The sequence below is a fragment of the Macrobrachium nipponense genome, chromosome 26 (genome assembly GCF_015104395.2).
Source record: "Macrobrachium nipponense isolate FS-2020 chromosome 26, ASM1510439v2, whole genome shotgun sequence".
NCBI lineage: Eukaryota > Metazoa > Arthropoda > Malacostraca > Decapoda > Palaemonidae > Macrobrachium > Macrobrachium nipponense.
Genome location: NC_087215.1, coordinates 60044767 through 60071750, shown reverse-complemented (window position 1 = coordinate 60071750; position 26984 = coordinate 60044767). Strand labels below are relative to the sequence as shown.

Below are 26984 nucleotides of genomic sequence, written 5' to 3'. Positions count from 1 at the left end.
CTCCCCCAGCCCCTCTTCTCATGAATGTAACGATGTGACGCAGCATAAGCATACCATTGAGCAATATTAAACAGCCATTAATATTTCGACAGACATCGTCACTGTCGTCTCCATCTTACCCACCAGTAAATGTAAGTCTTTTGTCGTTTAGATCATTAGATATAAAATTATTGCTCATTTATAGAAACAATTGACTTTATAATCTTCCAATTGTTTGGTCCACACTGATTAGGTGGAACAAGGATGAGTAAGAACATTATTCAGTTCCCGTCCTCTGATGGGGACCCGGGAGACTGTTACCACGTACCACTCTATCGAGGATTGTTTATATTCAGTCGAAGGCTGGTACAGTTGTAACGTTCGCGTTACCGATGTAAGATACAAGTGAAACTCAAGCCTGTTGTGCTATCTGGATCCTGGGCCCGAGATACAGCAGACTTCATCATTTACTTCACAGGTAAAAGTGTCAAAATGTTTTATGCATTACAACGCTAACAGAAGTGTTACTACAGAGTACTAGGCCAAGGCTAAATTGAAAATAAATTCCCATTCTACCATAATCAATTCAGTTCCGAGTGCATTATATTTCAGACGCATGTACTTTATATAGCCATACGACCGTAGTGCAAGAACATCTAAATACAACCATGCCACCATAAGTTTCATGGGTTTTAAATGTAACAAATAGTCCTATCATTTTCGACCCTGTTATTTCGGGTTAAAAAGTTGACATTTGTAATAGTGTTAATTGACGAGACGAAAATTTGGTGTTGTGAAAATGGTGGGAAAACTTCAGTAGGCCCTTGTGCAAAACAGATGTTACTGATAAGATTTACCGGCTTTATCGCGTCTAAAGTGGGAGTATCGTATTGTATTATCATTTCTCAGGATAGTCAATGTTGAATTAAAAAGAAATGCATATCGTTCGAGCGCATTCATTTCCCATGGGAACCTGTAAATTTGTTTTTAAGCTGGTGGTTACATCCGTTAGAACATCGGATTTATTTTGCTTTTCGTAACATTCAGTAGGGAAAACAGATATTTATTTTGTTGTTCATTTTATATGAAATATCTCCCATCAAAATTGTCACTTTCAGAAAATTATATGTTATTAGACTAAAGGCTAAGGCGTGATGCGACGTCCGTTGTGTTTGATGCGGCTTTTGTGGAGGCTTATTCGGACCTTGGCTGATTCGGACCATGTGCTGGCTCGTTCGGACCTTTATCCAGGCTTATTCGGACCTTCATATGATTGGCCGATTTTCTTATGCAGTTTTACCTCCTGAACAAGAATTTTAAGTAATATTTATTCGGACGAATGTAATTAACCCCCAGGGGCTCGTACTAAACACGGCGAAATAATTTGACGCCCCAATTCCTGGTGGCTTTCGTATTCGCGGGGACGAACGATGCGGAATGCTTATATAGAAATGCCCATTGCTATAATATAAAATTATTAGTATGGGTCCGAATCAGCCTAGCAAATGGTCCGAATCAGCCAAGATTAAGGTCCGAATCTGGTCTGAATCAGCCAAGGTCCAAATAAGCCTGCATCCCTTTTGTGTGGGTGCTCTTAATTGAATATGTCAATAGGATATTTTTCCTCCAAGATTCGTCCTAGAGTCAAAATTTGTGAAATTAGTGTAATTACGATAGGTGTCTTTATTTTCTGAGATAATTTTTGGAATGAAAAGAAAACTTTAAGAAGCCTACTCTGTATATAACGGTTATTCCAAAATGCTACCGTTGTTATGCTAACAACACTTTGGGAAGCTTCAAATAAGATTACAAAAGATGAATGGGATTAGCAAAGAAGGAGGTCTTCAGTGTCAGTGTGCCTGCAGTGTATGGTAATGAATAACAAAGGGTTAATTTTAGGTGGCAAAATAAACGAGCAGACCAATTTTCCAACCAGTTTACTTGGATCAAATGAAATTTGCCTTGTGACTTGGGACATCAAATAGGGGTGTAGACTTTGGTGGAAAGGAAAGCGCAGATATGTGGACGGAGATTCACAAATGAAAGAATTTTAGATATACCAAAGGGGAAATTTTCAAGCACTTCACTTTTTGCAATGTATAGTAAGACATGGTTGTTTTGGAGAATTCGTGTCTGAGAGAGTACTATTTAGACGGACCAAGGAGAACGTATAGGTGTAGTAAGGTGAATTGAATGGACGCAGTAGCCGCAATGTCGATAATTAAATGAATGGAACTTAATTTGCTCATCTGCTTTAAATAATTATCTATATGAAATAAAAGGAAATTGCATTTTCAACAACTCTAGAAAAAATTGTTTCCCAAAATCGAGCATCGAGGGAATTTGTTATTATTATTATTTACGCTATCTGTTATCATTTTAAGAGATCGTGACCATCAACATTCGCTAGCGCACGAAATATCTGCTTTCGAAAACTAACTATCTGTAAGCTTTGGAGAAAATGCTGTCTTAGCAATTTAAAAATTTCATGATCACAGTGTGGTTTTTAATAGGCCATATCTCAGTTCATCAGATGGAACCCGTTTTAATATTAGGTTAGTTTCGAGTTAACACCTCGTTTTATATCATAATTGTTTTGCATATCTATCACAGTTTTTTAGAAAACCTTTGTGCGTATGTGACGAGGAAATGTAATCCTCATCATATGGGAAAGTGTTATCTGCAATGTTATCTTTGTTACTTGTGAAAATTGTTATCTATTGTTCGGCGTCGTTATCTTCACAAAGAGAGAAAATCATGATTGTTTTTCAGTTTCAGTCGCTCTTTTACCATTTAGTAATTAGGTTCTTTACTTTGTAGAATGAGTGGTGTAATATTGCTCTCTCATTTTTACGTGTTTTGGATCTAGACCGTTACATTTTGGTTTGGCTGCAATGATTTCCTATACGTAGAGAAACATTTTCGAAATCTGGTTGGTAAGTTTGTCCTTTTTATCAGTTCCCTCTGTAATGGCATGTGCCTTCTCTCTCTCTCTCCATCTTCTTTATACGTTAAAACAAACCGATAGGCTACATTTCGTCGTGCAAAATAAGAAATCACATATATAGACCTTACGTTATCAGATATTTCTTAAGGCCGAAAGCTGCAGACCCAATCGAAAATCTGCAAGGAGGAAATTCGCAACACTGCGTATTGGTCTAGGCTCTAGGGCTCTATTCTCAAACCTCCCGTTCCTCTCCTTTCCACGGGCCCCCTACCCACCCGACAGTCTCGTGATGAGTAACAATTAAACTCCGGGTCTCTGTCCCGTGAGAGAACATTAGAAAGAAGATATAAGGAATTACCGGAATTCTCATCTCGTATTAAATTGTTGAATTTCACATGTAGTACTCAGCAAAGTCACCATCTTGAAATGTGCATGTTTAGTAATACGTTTACAGCAAAACCATACTATAGATAAATTAAGCTGTTCTTATATATATATATATATATATATATATATATATATATATATATATATATATATACACACACACACACATATATATATATATAATATATATATATATATATATATATATATATATATATATGTGTGTGTGTGTGTGTATATACACACACACACACACACACAAAGAGAGAGAGAGAAAGCAATGACTAATTTTCCTCTTTCCATGATCCGTCACTAACCATACCAGAATTCTCGAAGACTGAAACCTTTCTGTAATTCGAATCACAACTGATTCGCATAGGGCATGGCCACATCGGTGGCTGAGACTTCGATTCTCGGGCATTCCACTGAGGGGTTAGAGATGCGTATTTCTGGTGATAGTAGTTCACTCTCGACGAGGTTCGGAAGTCACGTAAAGCCGTTAATCCCGTTGCTGAATAACCACTGGTTCCATGTAACGTAAAAACACCATTCAAACAAGCAAACATAATTGGGCAGGCAGATGATGCGCACCAGTGTAACTGATCAGGAAAAACGTATTGCTTTTCTTTTATTCCTTTACATTTATTTAGTGGGCTCATGTAAATATATAAGTGAAAAGAACATCTTGAACTTAAATAATTCCATCGTGAAAAAAAAAAAAACTGATACGGCAAAATGAAAAGGCGAAGGCCAGCTTTAACGAACTGTAAATCGGCTTGATGCAATTGTTGTGATAACCTTCACGCCTTGATAACGCCAAGTGAAGGTTCTCAAGACTCATCTCTTCTTGATTTCCCCGGTAGAAACTTATTAGATGATTTTGGATTTTCCATTAATGACTAGCGAACCTTCAGAGTTAATCACTTTCTTTTAATTTAATTGTTTAATATATCTGAAACTGCAGAAGACCAGCTGCAATTCCTCTTTCTGAGAGAGAGAGAGAGAGAGAGAGAGAGAGAGAGAGAGAGAGAGAGAGAGAGAGAGAGAGAGAGAGAGAGAGAGAGAGAGAGAGAGAACTTGATTCAACGATAGAGCTTGTAGCTCTCGTGTCTTTAAGCTCGTTAGCCCTATGAATTCCACTTAAGACAGACCGCATCTGTTTCTGACTAAATACAGTCACTGAGTACGTTTGGCAGTTTCGTCTGCAAGTGCATTAATGAAAAGTGGATGTTCCTATAGTTACACATTTTGCACTATCAGATGGATATAAATTCTGAGCGATTGGATTTACATATGCATTAAGCTATTCTAATATTTCATTTAGAGGTAACAGATCGAACTATCCGAAGTCTCTCACGATATATCAAACTCCAGAGCTCTGAAGTTCTGATCCATTGCGATCATGGGTTTTCCTTTACTTGATTCATGCGTGAGGCGTCTATGTAGCAAACTTCCAGATCATCGCAGGCTGTAATGTCCTTGCCAGCAGCGCCACCAATGAGTCGTCAGTCTTCATTCACTTTATACTGGGCGAATTTGTGATCTCACCTCTTTTCTTATTTGAAATATTAGCTTACCATTTGAAATTCTCAGTAAGACTTAATTTTTAAAGACCCAAAAAAGTCTAGAAATAGTTTCGTTACGACAAGCATGTCTTCTACAGACTGTCACTCATATATCTGATGAAATTTAATTTCCCCTTCCCCGCCTTTCCAACTGGCCTCGGCATTGCAAAATCTCAAGTACTGCAAAAAAGAAGGGGATATAAAACATTACCTTGCCGTGCACCACTGTTGCTTGGGATGAAATTCGGTAAACCACATACTAACACCCACTAAAAGTCTGAAATTATATAGGAATCATCAATAAACACATGAAAAAGGGTCAATTTAATCCTGAATAATGAAAAATTACAAAAAAGTATTAATTTTAACGCCTTAGTCATTCTTTTGTTCGCTAAAACAATGCGACGGCTCAAACTTTTCTCTCCTTTTTGTCCGCAAAAATCCTTCGACAGTTTGACGTTGAAGACGTCCTTCTCGGTTGTGACAGATGATCCTTCCACCAGATAACTCGAATTAACTGCCGTGGACTGCGTTGTCATAGGTATTTTGTAAGCATGCACGGTTGTTTTTGAATATCAAGTGATAACTGAAGACGGGGAGCAATGTCAGTTAAGTAACTACCATCGGTTGTGGGTTGTGCACTTGTGTTGTTATTGAACTTTCTCCTTATGGCTTATGTTTTCGTCGGGTTTTCCACTTTTTGTGTTGCGTAAAAACGTAAATAATGAAGATCTTATTTTTGAATTGAGTGATAATTTATTTGTTCCTTTAGTTATATTTGCCTTGCTGATATTGTTAGGTTACAGTCATCATGCATCAGCTAACAAACTTAGTACGCAAAATTCTTGTAGATGCGAACATCGGACGGTGTCACTAAACGCAGGCGAGGTTTTATTTTTTCCTTTTTGTTTATAGGGGCTTTTGTGAAGTTATGATATTGGAGCCAATTCTCTCCATATCCTGTGCAGCTTTGATGATTCTTGAGCACTCTGGCTTAACAGGCGTACCAGTAAAAATGCCCAGGGGTAGCCAGAATAAGTTGATAGCTAGTTAGCTCAATAGCCCAGCTTACAGGCCACCTTATTTAAAGAATAATACTAAGCCTTTTAAATGTCTTTAACCCATTTTTGCCATCGTTCTTTATTTTATCACTAAGATAAAATATCATACAGCTTTAGTATAATTGTCAGAAATATCTTTAGTCAGCAGTTTCCACATTTCTTGGGATTTCACCATTTCTCCAGATAAGTTTAAACTAGCTTTTATTTGTAACAGTTGAATGTGCAGATTATGCAATTAGTGTGAGGGGAAAAAGGCATTAGTTATTATGGGTAATTTCATGTTAAATACCAACCAAACTTTTCCTCATCTTTATGTAGCTTGTAATACAACATAAACACTTTCCATAACTAGCTAGGCATTTGCCTTGAAACTACAGACATTGGTGTCCGCTACCTTGGTGTGTATTTCAGCCTTGCTTTAATTTTAGAGACTGAAGAATGTTCTTTGAGATGTTCATGGGCATTTGTAGAATAGCATTATGTGTACTGTACAACAGATACTAGGTATTTCTTGTGCTCATCATGTACAGTAGAAGAGAAGAAAGTGGAAAACACCTACTATATCATCGGTTAAATGCATCAAAAGCAAGTTAACTAAAGTTTATTTATCATTAAGTATAAATAATTAGCACAACATTACTAACCATCCATTAAATTACCTATTTACATTCTTTTTTTCAATTAGAATTGAAAACTTTCAGTGCATACCATCACTACCATATATGCCATACGTAAGCTTTTCCGGAGAATGTTTAACCAATTGTTTGGAAAAGCTTATGTAAGGCATTTATGATGGTGATGGTATTCACTGAAAGTTTTTAATTTTATTTTGAAAGAAAGAGTGTAAGTAAGTAATCTAACGGCTGATGCAATAATAGTGTTGTGTTGATGATTTGTTCACTTGCTTTTGATACAATTTGTTGGTGATAGTCCCCTTTTCTCCTCTAGTTTGTATTATATTTTCAGTCCATACTGTGGATTGTTCATAAATCATGCAGATGTGGAAAGTGTTCATGGTGAGACAGTGAAGCTGAACCACAAGAATTGTTGGAAAATCAAGAATGAAGGATTGAGCCATGGTGAAAATAATTCATACTCTCAGTTTATATATTTCTGGTCTGGACTTCATTCCAGAACATAATGCAGCAGCATTGCTATTAACTCCTCACCAGTGTTAAATGTGGCTGTGTAGACTAGATTATTTTCCTAAGATTTAAGTTGGACTGTAGGAGAAACTGAAACCACCTTTAAAGCCAGATGTGTAATTTCAAGAAGTATGATGCCATCTTGGTCCTTGTTTTCATCTGCATTTTAACCGGATCCAGCTAGGTGCTAGAAATTATCCTATTGTTAAGACCGAAGGTTTGTAGCTATGAAAAATATAAATTGTCTTATAAAATTTGTCATATTATAGAAGCGCCATTAAATAAAAAGGTCGGGGCTTTCTGTTTGGTTAGTCAGCCCACACTCAACAATCCTTTTCATGCATATAGTTCTGGGATCCTAAACTGGGTCTTATTAACCCACAAGGGTGAAGATGATGTTGGTTTCCGATATTAACAAGAATAGATGGGGATGAAAGCTGTTGTGGTTAACTTTTCAAGTCTCTCATGTGTTTTTCACATCAAAGCTTTATGTTGCTCATTTATATTATTATTATAACCTCTCCAATTCCTGTTACCATTTTGTCAATGCCTTATTAACTCCAGTGTCTTGATTATAAGCTCTGCTTAGAGCAAAAGTCAGTAAAACAGGCAGCTTAATCCCCTTTTCTTGCCAAGACCTGAAGAAATTGAGATAAAAAAAAAAAGGATGAGGCATAGCCACTAAAGAAGTAATAGTCCTGCCATTGAAAGGAAGAAAGGTTATGTGTCAGTAGAAAGAGCACATACAAACGTGATAATATTAGGATAGTAGCAGTCAATGAATTGTGTAATCTTGAGAGGATTACAGATTTCTACAGAGAAAGTGTGGGAAAAGGTGACTTGTCAGGTGTTAGATGCCAGTAAGGAAGATGGCTGTGTACATTTGCTACATCTGCAGAACTGTATTGTCATGCAAGGTGTGTGATGTGCATGTTTACAGCCAATGTTTTGCACACATGTAAAAGACAACACTGTTTTATTGGGACATTGCCCTATGGTTATTCTTTGCTTCCTGTGGAATTTGTTTAACCCCAGTTTTGACATATGCTGTACTTGCCAATCGTGTAGGTCTTTTGTAATATAAATGTTCAGTGGAGAGGATAACAGTCTTCATTCCCCATATTTTGCCACAGTATTTAAGCTTGTTGTATAGGGTGTACTACAATCTTCCCAGCCACATAATTGCTTTGTAGATCTTAGTAATAAAGATAGCTGTGTGGTTTTGCAGTTTAAGGTTAAGCATTTTATTGTCCTCTATCCTCTATTGGGTAGATGTTAGATATTTTTGTCTATATTTTAGTTGCATTTTATTGTTTTTGCAGTGTTGCAGGCTACAGAGATCAGTAGCCATAAATCATGAAAGGCATTTTAATCACACTCCTCGTAGCTGCGCTGGTGCAGACGCAGCATGTTGATGAGGATAAACAAACTTTGATCTTAGCTGGGCAAATTCATGATCTCCAAAATGCTAATGTTGAAGCTGTCACTGTGCCTGACAGCGATAAGAAAAACGGAACTAAGGTGAAATTGAAGGAATTTGAAGATCATGCAGAACTGAAAGTACTGGTCAGTGTGCACTTTATTAGATATGTGATAATTTTTTAAAACTTACCAGTTTGACATCTCTCAGCTGTTGTTGCAAATCACTTATTTGTTAATCAAGTTTCAAAATGTTTAACATGAATTACACTATTTTCTTTACATTTTGGTTTTTCTTAATTTGACATAATGGAAATAATTTGAATGGAAATAATTTGAATATGCTATATATTATTCTTGTGTTTTTTTTTTTTTTTTTTATAGTTCTGTCCCAAAATATTCTCATAATTCTATGTATATGCAGACTGAAAAACCAGAAGAGTCATCTACTCTAATCACTCCTGTTCTAAAGCCTGCGAGTACAGAGGACGTCACTGCAACGAATGAAGGCCAGGCTCAGACCACAACTACACAACCAGAGTCCTCATCACAACCAGTTCCTTTACAGCTAGATCCTGGTAACTATCATTCTAGTTCATCTGTATTGAAAATAGATGGACGATGTGTTTATAAATTCATGCAAGTTCCAAGCCTTGATGTTAGTATTATAGAAGTAGTTTAATGAAACCACTAAATTACATTCCTAGACTCAAGTTGAGCTTTCTTTAAGGATATATTCTTCTGTGTCAGATTGAAATGGGGTGGGAGGGTTAACTGGAAATAAGTCGAAGGGAACAGGGGAAAATACATGGCAGAAAATAATGTAACCAGGAACCAAATACGCAATGTATATAATTTAGGCCAAAGACTAGGAACCCAAGGGAAGCTGCAAATTGAAGAAGTGTGTCACCTGAGTTTATAAAGCTATAGTTTTGTACATGCAACTTCCCCGGCAGATATATACTTAGCTTATGTCTCTGACGTCCGACAGAAATTCGAATTTCGCGGCACACGCTGCAGGTAGGTCAGGTGATCTACCCCCCTGCCGCTGGGTGGCAGGAATAGGAACCGTTCCCGTTCTAGAACCAGATTTTCTCTGTCGCGGTAGTGTCAACATATGTTGTTGCTACCTCCTGACTTGATTTTCGTTTTTCATCGCCATCGATCTTCTGGGCTGTCTTTTGCAGGGAAGTACTGGGTCTTTGGTTCGGCATACGCTTTTATTAACTTTTTAATAAGAATTTGGCTTCGAAAATTTCGAAGAATATATGACGTGTAACTACCGAAATTTTCGGTAGACACTCACATAGTTTGCAAGAAAAGGAAATATTAATATTTATTCATTAATATGTGTAATAAGTGTTAGAATTGATTGAGGAAATATACTGACTTCCTACTTTAGGGAGTCAGTAAAGCATGTAACTAGATACGTTTCTTTTAAAAGTTTTTTAGAAACTTGTACTGACGAGCAATTAGAGTATTAACAGTACTAGTAGTGTTGCATCCTCATCACCTTCTTACTTCGCAGAAACTTCAAATTCATAATTGCAATTTGAAGACAAGGATTGTGGCTCAAAATGCGAGCTATTGAAAGGTAAGAAGTGATTACTAGTGTTCCCCATTGCAGTGGAGGGTGCGTCTGATCGGCTCTGTCTCGCTCCCAGGCCTAGACCTCTTTCAAGCTCCCAAGCCCAGGGGAGAAGGAATGTCGAAAGCCGTAAGGGGGTTTCAGAGAATCCCCACCGGTCAGGCGTCCCCTCGGCAGGTTCTGTAGAGCGTCCCAGACTGCCAAGGATAGCCATTGAAAAGGCATCCTTAAAAAAGTGCATCTCTTCATCTTACATCCGAAAAGACGAAGAATGTATATGTTTTGATGATCTAGCGCGTTCTCTGAAAACTAAGAGAACACTGAGCAAGAGCCAGCCAGGAACTTAGGAAGCCGCATTCCAGCAAGCTAGCGTGAGCCCACGTTCCAACAGCCAGCAGCGAGCCGCGTTCCAGAAAACAGACTAGCGCGAGCCGCGTTCCTACAACCAAACGTGAGCCGCGTTCTAGCAACTGAGCGCGAGCCGCGTTCTAGAAAATTTTTTCTTGGCGCAAGGCGCCTTCAAAGAGACGAAGCGCCAGCCTGGCGCAAATTGCAACAGAAAAACAGACGGCTAGAGCAAGGAGCCATTATAGTACAGTGGCAATCAGAACGATCCTTCCATTGAACGTTCGGGTCAAGAGGCTCTTTCTAAAAGGGGTCTAGTAGGCGCTCGGAACTATCAGGGCGCACGGGACCTTCCACACAAGCGAACGTTCCAGGAGCGAGTCTCCTTTCTAGCGTGCGGAACATTCCAGGCGCGCGGAACTATCCAGGCGCTAGGCGCAAGGAGCCAGGCGCCAGAATATTCCAAATCTTCTTAAGAGAGAGAGGTCAGTCGCGAGGCTCCTCTTTGAGTAATGCGGACACACTCCTTCATTCATGCTCTTCCCTCGTTATGAAGAGGCAAGCGCTTTGGGAGTTTTTCTTATAAGAATCTCATCGACGTTTGGGTATGATGGCGGATAGGAAATATCTACTTCCTTCCGTAAACCCTACAGACGAACAGGAATTCTGTCTCTTCCGCGATTTATGAGGAAATCACGAAGATTTAAAGAGTTCCTGGATTAACTTCCTTCCTTAAGGAGATATATATTAACGAAAAGAACGAAGACCGTAAAAATTTTTCCTTTATCTGCCTCGGCAGGGAAAGAAGGTAGTTGAGTATCTGCTGTATGAGAATACGATACGGCAAATCACACATACCGTAGTTACTTCTTTGTAGAGCAACTCGATTATCAGTATCCTTCCAGGAATTTCCTAGGAAGGACTACGCTTAAAGGGATTGTTAAGACAACACCTACTTAGCTTCTAGATTTATCGAAGTCTTGTTTCGCTTAAATATGCATTAATAAGAACTTCCTGAAGTTCGATAATTTTATAAGATTCCTTTATTTAATGGAGTAGCTGGCACTCTGGAAGAGTAAGGCCAGACGGCTAACGGAGACTGCTATCGCGCCTTAGAGACCAACGCATGTAACATGTAGGTGTCGGTCATGAGTGGTTGGTTACAATTGTCTCTCTCCTGCGGGATGGAATAACCTAACCGTGTCTCTCCCCTACAATCGCGGTTTTAGCCTCGGATTGAGGGGATAGTTAAGCAAACATAAATAAAATATTGTCTGCCTTTGCTAAGAAGCTTTCAATAAGAAAGATATTACAACCTTTCAATGCTGTTTACCGTAGGTAACATTATTAAAGGATTCTTACGAAAGCATGGCTTATTAGAGTACATGCTTAGTGAGAAGATGAATGTAGTAGAAGAGAATTCACTTTAAGACTACGGTATGGTCAAGTCTTATGCGCATACCGAGGTTAACTACAGAATTCCTAGTATCCTTACAAAGGTTTCCTAGATTAATGCTGTTTACCACAATGTGACAGTATTATAAAGGAGTCTAATACGGCAGAGCACGAAATAATATAATTCTCTCATCCTTTCGAGAAACGCACACAACCTTTTTAGAATCGGATATTGCTCAAGAGAAGATGGGTGAGTCGGATGGGAAACATTCTCTTAGTGGCAGAAGTGTTTCCCTGAATGGACTATACTACGTATATAAAAGTTTTTTCCTACTAAGAACGGAATTAACACGTGAAGGATGTCGGGTACCATAAGGGCACAGATGTTCTGGCACATAACCTTAAAAGAACTAGAAGGAAGCGCCAGCCTGGCGCAAATTGCGCCAGAAGCGCCAGCCTGGCGCAATGCGCCAGAAGTACCATCCAAGATATTTTCTCGTTTTAGCGAGTTGTTAACCTAAGAGTCCAGTAGTGGTTGGTTTGGTGTTTGCTTCTCACCTCGGTGGTCGCGGGTTCGATTCTCGGCCATTCCATTGAGGAGTGGAGAGATGTGGATTTCTGGTGATAGAAGTTCACTCTCGACGTGGTTCGGAAGTCACGTAAAAACACCATACAAACAAACAAACCAGTAGCCTCTCGGAGGCTCGGTAACGGCAAGATTCGTTCCTGATTTCGTTACCCATTTAATCGGAAGGGGTCGCTTACAAGGAATGATGGAATGATTTTTTTTTATCACTTGGGCCAATTCCACGACTCTCTCATATCGCAAAGAGCATCGAGAATCTCTTTTTTCGCCCCTGTTCGCGTTAACAAAAGAGAACCTATTTGGGAACAGACACGGAACTTAACGATCCTTAAAGTTTCGATGCAAGATTTTGCATGTCCGTGAGAACCTTCTCGATCGAAGATAATAACTGTTAACGTATGTCTAACATTTATTGAAAAGAGTTTTGAGAACCTGCGGAAAGTCTTCATAGATCTCTTCGCAAGGTAGAAGACGAACAGGCTTCCTATAGACTGCTTCCTTTCCTCGAACCAAGAGAGGTAGCAATATACGACATCTTTAATTTAAAGAAGGGGAATAAACTTTAGTCTTTTTCCCCTAGTTATAAATTCTTAACAGATATTAAGATAAATGGGCGTCAAAGGAAGAGAGGATGAATGCCTCATTTTGGCCTTAGGGAGGTTGGATTCACAGAAGTCACGTTCTTCTCACAGCATGTTTCGTAAGGCTTTTCCAAGAGTATCTGGATATTCTATCAGAATCTATATAAATAGACCTGAAAAACCTCTCCACTCTGAGTCTTTCCACGTGCAGACTGACCAGAAGTGGACATGAATGAGAGGATTTTCAAGGTAAATGACAATAGTCATGGCTAAGACATAGAATTGCTGCAGATCGTGCTAGATGGAATGAGGAAACTGTCCTCTTCCGATACCTCTGTGAACCACATAGCGAGGTTTTTTCTTCACTTTCAGAGGGAAGAATCACCTATGTATATATCTGCTATCAAAGAACGCAGTAAAAGGCTATACTCTGTCTCTACAAGGGGAATTAGAGATAACAGAGGATTAAGATCTTCGGGATCTATACGATACCGCAATACGACAAGAGTAGGATATCATGTACTTCGAATGGAATTTTTTTTTGTGGCCACAGATTCCGTGTTCCGACAAAATGGAACTGCTCCTCATCAAACTTCTTTGAGGAAGTTTATGAAGGAATTTTTTGTTTCTCTTAGCCCTAAACGACCAAGAAGACAAGTGAATTTTTTGTGCATTGGAATCTCGCATCAGATTCAATGGAGACTCGGCAATGGGTTCTGCCAGCATAGTATGTCTGGCAAAAGAACTAAATCCCTCTATTCCTGCCCAGGCAGGGTACTTACATTTTCATCTACAGAAGAAGAGATGGTTTAAAAGTTTGCCTACAGAGTCTTCGGGGTGCGATGAGGGCTCAAAATGCTTCCCAGAAGGTATTCAGAAGAATACAATAAGAGCTAGAAATCAGGGTTCCGCCCAATTTCAGCTCAGTCTCTCCTTTGACTTCCAGACTCCTTCCCTTCCTTCGGGCAAGGATAGGGAAGATTCTGCAACGAGGAACCTCATCAACATGTAAGAAGAGATCTCGTTAGCAAAAGAAGTGTTCACGAAGGATCCTCCTCGGAGGAAGACTCTTCTCTCTCGTATTGTTAGATATCCTGTCGTCTACTGGGTGTAGCTGACTAAAATCACCTCCCCTTGCCAGGGGCCAAAAGCTCAAAGGGGAAGAATTTCTTCCACCCTTCTCCAGTCTCCTGATAAACTATGTGGTTGTTCAGGACTCTCGGACAATGTAGCGCCAGCCAAGCGCCAAATGCCAATACAGGCGAAAAAACGCCAGAGGCGGACAGTTCCAAGGAACTCTGTCATGGCCGGATACTGAGAAGGAGCGGGCCTCCAACCTGGCGCAAATGCGCCAGAGGCGAACAAATCGGACAGATATAAGAGTGTCCGATGTGGACATCGCCAGACAGCCTAGAGACTCTTCCAAGCTCGAAGCTCCAGCAAGTGTGGAGGAGCCAAGCCAGGCGCAAGACGCCAGCCAGCTCTAGGAGCCAGCCAGGCTCTAGGAGCCAGCCAGGCTCTAGGAGCCAGCCAGGCGCCATCCAGGTGCCAGGCTCCTTCAAGGCTAGGCTCCAGTCAGGATTGAGGATCCATCCAGGCGCAAGGCTCCTTCCAGTAAAGAGAAACCTAAAGCTCTGTCATGTAAGAGGGCTAGTCCCCATTGATATGATACAGGTAAGGCTCTGCCATGTAAGTGGGTCAGCCCCCATTGGCACGATCCGAGAAGGCTCTGTCGTGTAAGCGGGCTAGCCCCCATTGACATGATCCAGAAGGGTTTGTCAGTCATAGGTCCCTACCTCGCTGAAACTCTTGAGGCATGCAGACTCATAGACAGTAATCATGAAGTCTTCTGCCAAGCTCCAGGCGCAAGGCGCCAGCCAGACGCAAGGCTCCAGCCAGGCGCGAGGCGCTAGCCAGGAGGGAGGAGCCAATCAGGCGCCAGCCAGGCGCAAGGCTCCAGCCAGGCTCTAGGCGCCATTCAGGCGCAAGGCTCCAGCCAGGCGCGAGGCGCTAGCCAGGCTCCAGGCTTCACCCAGAAGAGATCTATATCAAAGAATGCCCTGGCCTTCTTTGAGACAATGTGATCTAAGCACTTGACAAGTGCATTGATGATTCCTTCAAACAGCTGAGAATTAAAAGCGCATGAAGTGCGAGCTTTTCTGTATTCTTGTTCTTTCCTTAACAATATGTCATAAGGACATATTAGCTGTCACATAACGGGAGATGCACTCTGTGTTGACTTCCCATATCCGAAGGATGTCAAGATAACCTACGAGAGATCCTTCTCTCTTGGTTGATACGTGTCTGCGGATACATTGCTGGGATAGGGAGCCGAGTTACTGTCTTCCTTAACTAGTGAGTTAAATTTTAGTTAACATCGTGTTTTTTCTTTGGGTTGTTTGAAAGGAGTTTGGGGATAACTCTTTTCAACTTAAGCACTAACCCTCGTGTTAGGATCAGGTGATCGGGATCGGTGTTGTGCTCCTTAATTATGCCACTAGGCATAGGCATATTGTCATGTAAGAGGCTCTGTCGAGTAAATGGATAAGACCCCATCGACAGACCCACAAGAACTCTTAGCCATAGGTCACATCCTCGCTGAGGCTCTTGAGGCGAAGCAGATTCCTAGGCATTAGCCATGGAATCTTCCGCCTGAACAAGTAGGAACCAAGGTTTTATTTATTTATTACCTACAACGTATGTTGTTTACCTGTCTATTCAGTAAATAGTTGTCTCTTACCCACCACCAAGGGTGTCAATCAGCTAAGTATATATCTGCCGGGGAAGTTGCATGTACAAAAATGATATTGTTAGAATACAATAAAGTTTTGTACATACTTACCCGCGGCAGATATATATGATGAAATGGCCCACCCGCCTCCCCTCAGGAGACAGGTGGAAGAGAAAATCTGGTTCTAGAACGGGAACGGTTCCTATTCCTGCCACCCAGCGGCAGGGGGGTAGATCACCTGACCTACCTGCAGCGTGTGCCGCGAAATTCGAATTTCTGTCGGACGTCAGAGACATAAGCTAAGTATATATCTGCCGGGTAAGTATGTACAAAACTTTATTGTATTCTAACAATATCATTTTAAATCATTCTTAGTTTGATGTTTATGGATTTGTCTTTTGCTTTGGGGTTTACTGAATGCTTTTAGTGCAAATTATAACTGCAGGGCCCAACATTATCTTCTCAATGACATATTATGGTAGATTTGTATAAATGCTTTTATTTTAATTTACCAGGATGCCATTTTCCTCTGGTTGCAAGCAATGGCCTCTATGGTTTCAGCTTGGTTTTGTAGCAGGTCTTCACTTACTGATCCTTCAGCCTCAGTTGCATATTCTCTTTTTATTTGGTCTTCAAATTATCAAGGATTTCCTCCTCATTAGTCTTCAAGTTACTAAGAGCTCCCTCCTCATGCAGTAGTTCTCATGAAGGATTGAGTGTAGGATCAAGCTGAACTTTTCCTGACTTGGCCCATAGGAGACACATAAATACAATTATTTGGCAGCCTGTAGTAATTTATTTAAATACTTACTAATTACATGTAATATTTAAAAACTTACTAATTACATGTAGATCAGTAGTCTATACTTTGCTTAGACATGTCAGATGTAATTCTTGTGTATACAAATCCTTCTTTTGCAATGTTTCATTTCATTCTTCACTAATGAAACATTATTTGATATGTAGAAGCAAATTATGTTGATTACCATAGGGTAAGATAAACAATCTTCTCCAGTAGAGCAGCTTCATCTGCAACCATATCATTAAAGAGGTAATTTGAATTCAGGAGTGACTTTAAAGACATGGTATTTAAAGTGAAATTGGATTTACAGTATTGTATGGGAAACTGGGACTGCATTCATTTGTTGCAGACATATACTATATATAATGAGAATAAACTAAAATTGTAAAGATATAGCAGTTGTAGATACCATATTGTTTTGTATATTAAACTGTAATTGTGAAGATATAGCAGTTATAGTTACCATTTTGTTTCATATACAGTGGTACCTCGACATATGAAAGTCCCAGTTTACGAAAAATTGAAGTTACGAAAGCAAATACGAAGATTTTTTTGGCTCTACATACGAAAATAGTTCAGGTTACGAAAGGTTGTTGCTGTAAAGTCCCGAGATTCGCCTGGACTACCGATAACAATTTTAAAACTTGCGCGCCGCCAACTGAGTAGACTCGCCACCACCCTCCCGCTCTCCCATTGGTTCCTGATGCTAGTCACCGCCATAAGATCCTGCTCTCCTATTGGTCAGCATCTCTCCCATCATGCATATACGTAAAGGCGTTCTTCTTCAGCCATTGCTTCGCACCAGCGTTATCGTACGCACGCAGAATTCGTCTGTTCTATACGATTTCGTTTGTTAACGTAAATTCGTTAGTGATTTCGTTGTACTACTTTATCGTGTTGTGTGAGAACTTTAGTACATATACTACATAACTTAATTACGTACAGTATATATGTAGTCATGGGTCCCAAGAAAGTTGCTGAAGTTCACAGAAAGAAGAGGATGCTTTCTATGGAGACGAAGATGGAGATCATTAAAAAATATGAAGCTGGCATGCGGTTGAGTGTGATTGCCAAGGAATACGGCTGAAATCTGTCGACGATAGGCACCATCCTTAAGCAGAAGGAAGCCATCAAAGCAGCTAAAACCTTCCAAGGGCATGACTATTTTGTCTAACAAGAGGAGCCAGGTGCATGACGAGATGGAGAGGCTGCTTCTTGTCTGGATAAAAGACAAAGAAATCGCTGGCGATACGATAACCGAGACGGCAATCTCCCACAAGGCCAGCGCTATTTTCGGCGATTGGATTGCCCAGGCCGAAGACGACAGAGGTGAAGGGACATCGACGCCAACCCCAGACTTCAAGACTTCTCATGGCTGGTTTGAAAAATTCCGGAAACGGACTGGCATCCATTCGGTGGTGTGGCATGGGGAGGCGGCCAGCTCGGACACGAAAGCGGCCGAAGCCTTTATTAAGACATTCGACGAGATGACGATCAATGAAGGCTACAGTTCTCAGCAAGTCTTCAACTGTGATGAGACTGGCCTTTTTCGGAAAAAAATGCCTTGTTGGACGTACATCACGGAGGATGTACGCACTTTGTTCGAATGCCAGTGGGGATTGCAAGGTGAAGTCCCTACTTGTGTATCACTCAGAGACTCCTTGAGCCTTCAAGCCCCACAAAGTGCTAAAGGAGAAGCTTCCAGTGATGTGGAGGGCTAATGCGAAAGCCTGGGTAACGAGACTTTGTTCACCGAGTGGGTAAATCTCTGTTTTGGCCCGACAGTGAAGAAATTCTTGGAAGAGAAGCGCCTCTCTCTGAAATGTGTGCTGTTGTTGGACAATGCCCCTGCTCACCCTCCTGGCCTCGAGGAAGATATCCTAGCAGAATATTCTTTCATCAAGGTTCTTTATCTTCCGCCTAACACCACCCCTCTCCTCCAGCCCATGGACCAGCAAGTGATATCGAACTTCAAGAAGCTGTATACAAAACATCTTTTCAAGAGATGTTTCGACATCACCGATACCACAAACCTCACCTTGCATGAATTTTGGAAGGACCATTCCGATATCGTGATATGCATCCGACTCATCCATCAAGCTTGGCAGGAGGTTTCGAGGCAAACCTTGAATTCTTCATGCAGGAAACTCTGGCCTGATCCCGTATCTGCCGAGACTTCGAGGGATTCGACATGGGTGAAGCTGGTGCAGATTCAGAAACAGTTGATGATCCTGAAACTGTTTCGCAACCAGATCTTGACGAGATCGTTGCACTCGGCAAGTCCATGGGGCTGGTCGTCGACGAGGACGACATCAATGACCTTCTCGAGGAGCACCAAGAGAGCTTACGACGGATGACCTGAAGGAGTTGGAGGCCATGCAACATAACGTCGCTCAAGAAGAGTTCTCTAGCAGCGGCGAGGAGGAGGACGACGACCCTATGACAACGACCCTTGGATAATTATTTTTTAAAGAGGCTTTTAGTAGGAGTAAGCAAACAGGAAGACCCAAGTGATACTACGAAAAAACAGAAAGTTGAAAGCGGTGAGGAAATTGAAATTTTATATTAAAAAAAAAAAAGTATAAAAAAGTAAAAAAAATGTAAAAAAAAAAATAATTAATTTTAAGTTTTTAGTAAAGTTAAGTGTTACGGTTTTGTGCCATTTGTTAATGCGTTTCGTAAAGTTTAGTCTGTTTCCTGACATTTTTTAATGTGTTTCGTAAAGTTAAGTGTACGTACGTACAAGTTTTCTGCCGTTTGTCCTCCTCTGTCGCCACTTTCGGAGATAGCCTCACTCGAAAGGTAAGGTTCCACATTTTACTACATACGTACATATGTACGTACAGTATTTTTTGCATACCATGTACAGACGGCCAACGAAGAATTGGCGTAGTTTCTTAATTCATTGTTCGTTATGGAAATATTGCCATATGCAGGTGCCAGATTATTTACTTAACAATAAATAAAATATCCTTTCAAAGGTGCTATACTTGAAATAAATTACATTAGAATTGAGTAGACTTATTCACGTATTAAAGATAATCATTTTGCAAAGTGAGGAAAATATATACCGATGGGTCCACGATTTCTAATTTTATTCTCAACTCTAGCTTCGTGACAGTATACCAAAGATTTTGAAGTTGGCTTTGCTGCCGCTCGAGTCTTGACTCAACGTATCGTACTGCACTGGGGTGTTGTCATTTCGTCTCCTACAGCCGATAAATAATACATCAAGGCGTTAACATTCTTTGAAAACGATGTTTAATTAACTAATTTTTTGTCCTTTGATCAATAAAATAATTTGCATGACACATTTAGTGGGCCTTAATTGGACTTCTGATTTTCCCACAAGATTAGCCTAGGTCTTATTTTCAGCATTATACTCTCTCGGATACGTAATATTAATGAATATTTAAATCGACTATATATATATATATATATATATATATTTATATCTATATATATATATATATATATATATATATATATATATTTATATATTAATTCTGCTTTATTTGATTATTCCCGTTTTTCTTCTTATCCTTTTCATAATTGCTTAACATAATTAACTCAGACCTAGCTATTCAAAGTCAAAAAGCAATCATAAAAAAATCAAACGTATATAATTCCGTCTTATTTTTTATCGAATTCCTTGCATATCATCCTGTTTCATTTGGACACGTTGGAAAGCTGTGGAGTCAAAACTGACGAGCGCTTACTTTCACTAAACATTTCTAAGGTTGATCTATCTGTAGCTATTCATTTCTTCTAAATAGAAATTAATTGTCGGCACGGAGAATTTTTAAATTACCGTTATCATTTGTGATGCTTTCGCACGATGGAGTTCGTAGCGAGAAGTCGGATCAAGTCGCCTGAGATGTAGAAGAGAACGGAGGTGGAGTATAGGAGTGATGGAAGGATTAGGCCGATGTTAATAAAGTATCTCCCAATAAAATGTATTCTTCAGGTTTTGAAGAAAAAAATGCATGCATCGTTGAAACTGTTTCCCTCCCTATCCGTGGTATTCACTGGCCACCGATAAAAACAAAACAAAAAGAGTAAGCCTAACTGAATCTCTCATCCATCAAAGATAAGTTTGCTTATTCATTAGACTTATTTATTAGACAACTATCAAAGATTTCGAGTGTAGATTTAAAAATCTCTTCCTCTCCATCTAAAGTATTCATCAGACACCAGTCATAAGCGTAGAGCTAGTTATGATTCCTGGTTCAGCAATGTCGTGACGAGGCATTAGAATTCAAAGTTCACAAGTGAATGTTGTCTTGCTCTCTTGTGGTGCTCCGAGGTGTTCCACCTCTAAGCCCATAATCTAAATTTTGCCGTTCTTTAAATAATTTTATTCATCTATGTATGATTCTCTCCGGTTTATTAAGCTTTCTTGATATCTCTCCAACAGGAACTTGCACCGAATGCAGTGCAATGATTCTCTCGCTCATCGAGGGATGTTTCTTAGACCGATAAACGACACATTGACATTAGATTCCCGTGCACATGAAATCAAAAGCAATAGAGTGAGGTCGCCTGGTTCACAATGTTACGATATCGTTTTTTTTCTTTTTGTTTTTAAATTTGATAGCGTTTTATGAGATTCCAATGTTTTCTGTAAAATTTAACAAATGAAATAGTTCAACTACCTTCAACTTAATATCGAAATGATAATTTAAGGACTATGTTTATGTGATACTACTAGTGATAGGTGTCTCCTATCTATTTGGTAATGTATATCTATGGTTGTGATATGACGTTTTTTATCACTTCGTTTCGTTCACGTCAATTTTGCTATATGGAAAATAGTTTTACACAATAACATAACATAATGTTCTAAAGATATCAGTGACTGTTTTTAACGTCATTACACATGATTTCTTCCATCTTTGAAAAGAAAAATAGATAAATAAGGCATGAATCGTGCGTCAGGCAGGTGAACGAAAAATTATGAAACTCTGCCACGAGTTTTTTGGCCGACAGTACACTAATACACTTTATTTACAGGTACTATGTAGTACGTAATAAGTTAGGTATTGAATGGTCCAAATTGTTGTATTTCATTGTTTATTGGTCAATTTAGCTTTATTGTAAAATTTACTGGGGTGGTTTTGTACGGGCTGGAATGAATTAGGCAATTTACATGTAAAATGTGGTTCAAGATATGAAAAGCTCAGGTTACAAATGCCAACTCGGAAGGGATTAAGTTCGTATCCTGAGGTACCACTGTATTTTATAGCATAATAAACCATCTACAATTTTGGCTGCAGTTTCTCAATGCAAGACACTAGCCTCAGCTGTTCATGTGAATTAACCTCATACATACATTTTCTTTCATGTGAGTGAATTTTTAATTGGAGTATTGCGAGTTTATCCACAAGGATTAACTTAGATTATTTATGGACCTTATGTAGGGTTATTTCCCAAGGTATGTGAAAGGAACAAGTTCTCTTACTGTGCTGTAATTGTTGGTTAACAGTGAGTAACATTTATAGGCACACTAGATTACAGGTATACTTCTTTGTATAAACATTAGGGTAGTCTGCACTGAACAAATGAAAAAGAATAGCAATTGATGAATAGAAAAATTAATCTACAAGCTGAATGCATAGGAGATGCGCTAAAACAAATAGTCTTGTCTCACTCTGTTGTTTTCCTTTTAACCCTTGATCTGAACTGTATAGTACACACTTCAAGGTTCAATGGAAAAATAATGTATATTAAATACTTATAGTAATTAGTTGCATACAATAGGAATATAAAGAAACAGCATATTAAATTTCACTGTAATGCAGGACAAGAACAAATATAATAAGAGATATTCCTTTTTATTTTCAACAGTTGGTGTTACAGAGACTTTGGAAAGTGGAGTATTTGACTCAAAACCAAGTGTCCCAAAGAAGGGGGCAGACCCCAAGGATGAAAAATTGAGTGTCCCAAAGAAGGGAGCTGATCCCAAAGATGAAAAACAAAGTGTTCCTAAAAAGGGAGCAGATCCCAAAGATGAAAAACAAAGTGTTCCTAAGAAAGGAGCTGATCCCAAAGATGAAAAACCAAGTGTTCCTAAGAAGGAGGTAGATCCTAAAGATAATGTGGAGTCACTACTAGGAAAAGGTGTGATGAGAAATGGAGATGTTCATGTGACATCAACTGTCCCAAAGAAGGGAGTTGACCCAGAAGATGAAAGAAAATCAGTACCAAGAAAAGGTGCTGATCCTTCTGTCTTGAGTGAATCCAGCAGTACTGTGGGTTACTTAGGGGCTGATGTTCCCAAATCGGTTTCCCCTGGCAAAACGGGAGAAACTTTTAACAAAAACAGGACAGGTCCTAATATGCCTACCCCAAGTACAAAGAAAAAATTTACGCCTTCAGTAAATGAAGCTTCCATGGATTTTGGAGAGTCTTCTACAAAACCCTTTGTAACAATGCCCACTAATGCAACCTCTTTTGGGAGTGACACGTCTTCAGTCAAATCCGAAGAATTGGAACCTCCAACTGACGATACCACTACCACAGAAGGGTATTCTACCACAAATTTTAAGCCAACTGCTGCTACAGACACAAAAGGTAAGGGAGGCTCCGAGGATGAGGAAAACATCTCTTACACTCCAGCAGTAGTAGGTGTAGTTTTGCTTGTTGTCATTTTTGTAACTGTTATTGTAGTTGGATACCGAAGGCTTCAAGATGTTTGGATGCGAAGACACTATGCACGCATGGATTTTCTAATTGATGGTATGTATGATGTTTAAGTGAAACTAGAAGCTCACAGTTTTGATGAAGGTGTTGAAAAGAAATTACACAAAAAATTTATATTGTTTTCTTAAGTATTGTTATTGATTTTTATTTTTTTATTGTCATAATTCACATTTGAAGTTTATGATTATTTTAAATTAAAGTGTACATTAGTTACTGCTAGCCTGTCTAAGTGCACTGTACGAGAATTTTTAGCTATCAGCAAAATGCTTTTAGTTGAAATACCATAAGAAATGCCTTTTTTTTTTTTTTTTTTTTTTTTTTTTTTTTTATTAATAGTAGGCTTTAGTTCCTCTTAATTTCTATATTGCTTATAGTACTAAATATGCTGCTTGAGAATAGAAAAAAGAAAATGTGTGCTTTCTGGCTAGCTTACTTGAGCAGTTAATTTGATGATGATCCAAAACCTTTTTGTCAGATCTGTAAGTTGTACTGATGGTGAAGTAATCCTGAAACCTAATGTTGTCGATGTTCGTGTTTTATGAAGGTGGTGATACTGCTTCATGATTTTCCCACTGTAGTAGTATTACTGTTATAGATGAATACTGAAATTTTGTCAATGATTACTGAAAATTTTGCGTTTAATTTTGTTAGTTGATTCAACTCTGTACATTTGCATATAAGTTATGCAGATAGAAATGCAACTTAGTCATTGTGTCTTCCAGTTGTAAGTTTCTTACCATTATTGTTTCGTTATCTTTTCTCTTGTTTTTTTAATAATATTGTTATAACAGTTTGTAATGGTAATGAAAATTTAGGAGATGAAGGTTGTCTAGTCATCTGAAAAATTCTTGCGGTAATATTGGTGCAATACGTATTTACCTTTATCTGTGGCATATGATGAATTTGAAAACATAAGAAAAAATAAAACATTTTTAAAACTAGTTGAGACATGTATATTGCCTCAAATATTGAAATACTGTAGAAGAATATTTTTTTTATTAATTTTACCATTATCACAATTTGGAACAAAAGAATTGAATATACTATAGTATATATATAGAGGCAAGTGCACTAGTGCCCTATTTGTAAAGAACAGTTTATACTATTGTTAGGCAGCAACCTGCAGGTGTTAATGAACTTGTCCTAGTACTGAAATTTTATTAGTTGGCAAGTGTACTGTAGTATATTAATGACATATCAGTTACTTTATAAACAAAGCATTGCATGTGATCAGTGGAGTTTACCTTTGGAGACTAACATCTTCCTTTTGAGAAACTGTTTGTTGTGTTGAATATGTGCTCTTCATGTTGAAGACCTATTAGTTAGACAAATCTCAAGAGTGGTTGTCCCTTATCAGTCAACTAGTAGTTTTATATACATAGTTATATTTAAGTAATGAATTGTAAAATATATTGTTAGAAATAGCAATTGAACAGAATAAATTGTTGTGTCAAAAAGCGGCAAAAAAATATGATAGTAATTTCCACAAATTTTTGTAATTTATATTAGTACATTCCCTAGTGATTTCAATACTGTTTGCCAGAGATTTAATTTTTTCTGGTGATGCATTTGGCTTTTATTTTTGAGAGATTTTTGTCAGGTATGGTTTATTAAGTGGTATAAAAATTAATGGTTATTGTAAAAAAATCTTTTAAAAATCAGTTTTAGCAGAAGGATACGATTGGATTAACATCTGTTACATTCCTTTACTACCAGTTCCTTCATTGTTTCAGGCTGAAGTCTTTTGGAGTACAAAAGTGGTAATGGAATAACTCAATAAGTACTTTTTGTTACCAGTGATAAATGATTGTGAACTATATTATTACTTTATTTCACAAATAATCTGAATCTGACACTGTTATTTATATAATCTTTTTATTTGTGTGTAGTATTAGATGTTAGGGTACAGAGGAGACTGTTGAAGACAAGTTACTCAACTTTTATATGGGTTGGAGACTGTTGAAGACAAGTTACTAACTTTTGTATTGGTTGAAAAAAAGTAATTTAGATCGTTTAAATACTGTACGCTTGATATCTCAAAAATTTTAAGTTACAATTTTTCCAAGTCGATGATTGCTACTTTTTGTTATTTGTGCTGTGTATTACATTTTACGTCGACTTTCTCATTCCATTTTAAGGGTTAACCAGTTATTTCAGCCATCGTAGATTTCAGTGCGCAGGACCAGTCTGCCTTTTTTTTTTTTTTTTAAAGATAGGCTTTACTGTATCAAAATTTAAATGTGAAGAAGAATATTTTAGTATTTTTAAGAATAGAACAAACTGATTGATCAGTTTAATGCCTTCTAGATGTAACTATTAATGAGGACAACATTTAGCCTATTTTTAATGGTCCTATTTAGTTTGTGGTAACATCCTTATTTACACATGATGTAAATAATATATTTTTATATCTACATGTTCATTGTATGTATGTTAGTACAGAAGGAAAGACAGTTTAGTAAAGAAGGGCCAGTGGACATAGCCGATTCTTTTGATTGAAGTGATGAAATTCTGTTTTGCAAAATCTAATGTCTCCCCTGTACATTATAATGCCAAGTCATAAAATTTGTTTTAGTCATTGATTTGAATCATTCCACATAACTTTTAAAAACTAATCACATTAAATTCATGTACATTCTTAAAATGGAAGGTCAGCACTACATACTAATTTAGTGTTAAGCATGTGGATTCTCAGATGAAAACTGAAGTTTCCTTTATTGCAAGGGAATTATTTTTGTGAATGGTGCTTTTGAAGTTGTAATTTTGAATGTCCCTCATTTACATGTTCATGGTTTATTGTATTTACTGCACTTGAGACATGAGGGAATTCAAGAGATGTCAGCTGCTGTGCATAAAGCAATATTGTAAAGTAACTACTTTTAAGACTGTACATTTTAGAAATCCTTTGGTGCTTCTGCATTTTATGCTCTGCAATCATGCTGTTTGTTGCATGCAATAGGATCTCCAAGATTTCTGGTCCTTTCGGGAATGTAACAGAAAACTTTACGGTTCTTAACTGTTGCTTTTGCAGAATTAATCTGAGTATTTGTTTCCCATCCACAGCTACTTTTTTCCATTATTTGACCTTTCATGACTTCTCAAGATAATGGCATAGCTTAGATTATCAGTATAATTGTGATAACTCAAAAGCCCCTCGGCAGCAGAACTAGAGCATTAATGTGACTAAAATTCCATAGCTGAGCCTTGATCAGAGTTTTGGATTAAGTTTCAACAAATAGATGTAACTTTTTGTGTTAGGGATGGTGTTTGTATTATTAACAATGTATTTGGCAGGCCTAAGATTGGGTACTACTCGATAAAATTTCCCAATGACTCAACACGATACCTGCGATAGACCTAAAATCTATACATATTCCATTTCAATTAAGTACAGTAATCACTTTCAAACAATTATCATACTATTAAATTTTGGCTAGGATTTTTAAGCTTGCTTTATTTAGTGAACTCCTTGTAGACCAAATTTCTCACAATAATTGTCGAGTCCCATGTTGATTGTCTTTTAAAAAAATATGAGCTCAGTTTCAATAATACAGACACAGTTTGGATTATTATTGATTGATACATTTGAATGTGATTACCAGACTTGTGAGGAGGTAAAAAATGGTTGCAAGTGAAAAAGGAAACATAATAAGCCAGTTTAGCTTTTGCAATGTTTCTACTGCTTTTAAGATACTGCAGTAGTTACAAAATAGAGTTCCTCATTAAGAGGATTCAGTGTTCCCATTCAAAC

The 26984-nt window shown here is 38.3% G+C and overlaps 1 protein-coding gene across 6 annotated transcripts; it reads left to right on the top strand.

Moving 5' to 3' along the window:
* LOC135200313 (uncharacterized protein C11orf24-like) lies at positions 1 to 25436 on the top strand. Of its 6 annotated transcripts, none has more exons than XM_064228864.1 (4): positions 1 to 131; positions 8407 to 8650; positions 8928 to 9081; positions 22379 to 25436. In XM_064228864.1, exons 2-4 carry the CDS (start codon positions 8441 to 8443, stop codon positions 23284 to 23286), a joined length of 1272 nt encoding a protein of 423 aa, XP_064084934.1. In that variant the 5' UTR covers positions 1 to 131; positions 8407 to 8440; the 3' UTR covers positions 23287 to 25436. The 6 variants fall into 6 exon arrangements, with proteins under 6 accessions (XP_064084934.1, XP_064084932.1, XP_064084931.1 ...); XM_064228862.1 differs by lacking the exon at positions 1 to 131 and adding an exon at positions 300 to 457; XM_064228861.1 differs by lacking the exon at positions 1 to 131 and adding an exon at positions 2760 to 2915.
* Positions 25437 to 26984: the final 1548 nt, after the last annotated feature.

Coding starts and splice junctions, on each gene's coding strand:
- LOC135200313 (XM_064228864.1), top strand. CDS start 8,441: ATGAAAGGCATTTTAATCACACTCCTCGTAGCTGCGCTGGTGCAGACG. Junction 8,651..8,927: donor ATGCAGAACTGAAAGTACTG/GTCAGTGTGCAC, acceptor ATGTATATGCAG/ACTGAAAAACCAGAAGAGTC. Junction 9,082..22,378: donor TCCTTTACAGCTAGATCCTG/GTAACTATCATT, acceptor TATTTTCAACAG/TTGGTGTTACAGAGACTTTG.